The 3,024-nt window shown below is 38.6% G+C and overlaps 1 protein-coding gene across 1 annotated transcript; it reads left to right on the forward strand.

Annotated features, from left to right (window-relative positions):
* The first annotated feature begins 839 nt into the window (after positions 1-839).
* LOC120119999 (U-box domain-containing protein 4-like) lies at positions 840-2,404 on the forward strand. The gene is made up of 2 exons (XM_039139768.1): positions 840-1,935; positions 2,258-2,404. Exons 1-2 carry the CDS (start codon positions 952-954, stop codon positions 2,333-2,335), a joined length of 1,062 nt encoding a protein of 353 aa, XP_038995699.1. The 5' UTR covers positions 840-951; the 3' UTR covers positions 2,336-2,404.
* The last annotated feature ends 620 nt before the right edge of the window (positions 2,405-3,024 follow it).

Raw genomic sequence — 3,024 nt, forward strand, 5'->3', positions numbered from 1 at the left:
TAATATAATAACTATACTTACTGGGTAGAAAACACATTTTAGTAAGTGGCAGAACTTTATAATGATCACGATTTTTCTATCATGTTCTATTGTCTACCGACAATACTTGTGACATGTAAGCAAATAGAAATAAAATATTTAAAAATTAATTATTGTGGTTATTGTTTACTGGAAAGTGTTTAAAGAAGGAAACGAATTTGAGACTTAATTTACCCACAACAAGAAAAGAAGAAAAAGAAAGGAATTATACCCAACAGCATTAACAAGAGCAACGGCTTGATTTTCGTGATTAAAAAGGAGGAGAGCGTGCCTTGATCTGATCTGCTGTCCTAACACCTTAAGAATAATGCAAGCGAGCATGTGCATCCAAGTCGGCACTGGACCCTGCAAAATAAAAATTAAAAGATAATAATAAAATAACAAGATGGAAATGGAGTTTTACGTGGCAGTAACGTAAAGGACCAAAGAGGGTACTGAAACGTACATTTCTGTTATGTATCGGATTACTATAAATCTTGCCCCATTTTTACCTCTCTATAGTTCGGTTGAACTTTCAAAATCTGGGAGTCTTTCTTGTTTTATCGAAACGGATTGGTCTTCCATGAAAGCCACTCTTTATTGAATAGCCAACCCAACCTTCTCTTCACGCGCTAAAAGAGGGGACACCATTCGCATTGCACGTGTTCAAACCAGGATTAGGGTTATTTTGGAAAGGTAAAAGTGTACACGTGGAATCGCGAAACCCCACTGCAAGAGAATTTGTGAGGTGTAACTAATTCCCCTTATATTCTCCCCTATCCCTCGCTCTTTCACTATTTTCAGCCCTTTATCAACCGACCGGAAAACGCCTCACGTTCGGATATTGTTAACCCGATATAAACACCCGTCCTAATCGTGTTTTTTATAAACACCGGTGAGATTTCGATGCAGTGAAAGTGTGATAGCTTGGATATGGCGACAGAGAGTGCAGTGAATTATACGTATATGGGGCGGAGCTTTAATGATTTGAGTATCAACGACGATTCTACAGCTTTCAGTGATTGTAAAAGCGATAGATCCGGGGAGTTCCCAACAGCTTCGTCCCAGAGCCGGCGGTTATTACTCGCCTGTGCTAATTCTGAGAATTCCGATGACTTAATACGGCAACTCGTATCGGATCTCGATTCCTGTTCAATTGATGAGCAAAAGCAAGCGGCTTTGGAGCTTAGACTGTTGGCGAAGAACAAGCCGGAAAATCGAATCAAGATTGCTAAAGCAGGCGCGATAAGGCCTTTAATTTCGTTAATTTCATCCTCTGATCCCTATCTTCAAGAAAACGGTGTGACGGCAATTTTGAATCTCTCTTTATTCGATGAGAACAAAGAACTTATAGCATCATCGGGAGCGATTAAGCCACTGGTTAGAGCTTTGAGAACGGGAACTGCAACGGTTAAAGAAAACGCAGCTTGTGCTTTGCTACGGCTATCGCAGGTAGAAGAAAACAAGGTGGCAATCGGACGGTCAGGAGCTATTCCACTTTTAGTTAATCTTCTAGAGAACGGTGGAATTCGCGGGAAAAAGGACGCATCGACGGCGTTGTATTCTCTATGTACGGTTAAAGAGAACAAAATCAGGGCCGTTGAAGCGGAGATCATGAGACCACTGGTGGAATTAATGGCCGACTTCGGGTCAAACATGGTTGACAAGTCGGCCTTCGTTATGAGCGTGTTGGTATCAGTACCGGAAGCTAAAACGGCATTAGTTGAAGAAGGAGGGATTCCCGTTTTGGTGGAAATCATTGAAGTTGGATCGCAAAGGCAAAAGGAAATCGCCGTAGCGATCTTGTTACAGATTTGCGAAGATAGTGTGCTGTTCGGTGCTATGGTGGCCCGCGAAGGAGCGATTCCTCCCTTAGTCGCTTTGTCTCAGTCCGGTACCAATCGCGCCAAACAAAAGGTAAATTTACTATTACAGCATTAAGTTTTAACTTAGAAAGAGTAAAATCCGGTCAGAAGTGTCATGGCTGGTTTTTAGTGCAAGGAAAGGAGCGTACAATGTTTTGCCACGTCAGTTAAACATTTCTCTTCATCTTTTTTTCTAAAGAAACCAACAAAATGAATCTGTCTTCGAACGCGCTGGTCACAAGGATAACTAGGTCAATTTTCATAATTCACAGTCTCAATCGGTTGATTTGGCATTGAAAATTCTCCTCCCCATTTGTTTTTGGTGTATTATTTTGTCTAATGGGTTGTCGTTTTGTTTGCCATTATTTGGACAGGCAGAGACACTGATAGAGCTTCTACGGCAACCAAGATCCGGCAACGACGCTGCCAGTCGCTCAGATGTGTCAGTATAAAACTGTCCCTACCACCCACTGGACATTGTAATAATAAAATCAAAAAGACAAACACTGAAATAGAGTTCACACAAATATATATATATATATATATGGAAATGTAAATATCTTAAAGTGGTATGCTTGTTTTTGGGGTTTGGTTGGCTTTTGGCTTAGTTAGTAAAGAAGAAAAATAGTATATATATTTGTCAACTACCGCTTATCATATAATAATCCTGTGTTTGTTCGTTGTTAATGTTTTTTCAATTTTCAGTTAAGAAATGATTAAAAGTGAAACAGCGAATATGGGTCTAGAAATGTTCCTGCTTTGCTTTAGTGGCTCTTTTTGCCTTTGTTTGATACTAATGAATACTTTATTTTGTTTTCTACTTTTAATATTTAGCAAGAGATAGTCGTGCATCATGATTGGATAAGAGCAAGGTACTTACTTCATCATTAACCATCTTATCATCTGCCACCTGTCAGGGCTTCACCATAAACCATAGACCAACCAACCTTTGTTCTCATAAATTTAGTAGCTCGACACGAATTATTTAATGGTGCATTTAGAAAGATATATGGTAAACGAATTAGAAAATATTTAAATCTAATTATTTGGTTAATTGCTATAATTTATCAATTTATTAAAGTATGTACAGCTAAAAGTTTTTAAACATATTTTTAGTTTACCATTATTATTATTATTTTAT

Source organism: Hibiscus syriacus, unplaced genomic scaffold (genome assembly GCF_006381635.1).
Source record: "Hibiscus syriacus cultivar Baekdansim isolate YM2019G1 unplaced genomic scaffold, ASM638163v2 tig00001104_pilon, whole genome shotgun sequence".
In the NCBI taxonomy this organism is placed as follows: domain Eukaryota; kingdom Viridiplantae; phylum Streptophyta; class Magnoliopsida; order Malvales; family Malvaceae; genus Hibiscus; species Hibiscus syriacus.

Coding starts and splice junctions, on each gene's coding strand:
- LOC120119999 (XM_039139768.1), top strand. CDS start 952: ATGGCGACAGAGAGTGCAGTGAATTATACGTATATGGGGCGGAGCTTT. Junction 1,936..2,257: donor CCAATCGCGCCAAACAAAAG/GTAAATTTACTA, acceptor TTATTTGGACAG/GCAGAGACACTGATAGAGCT.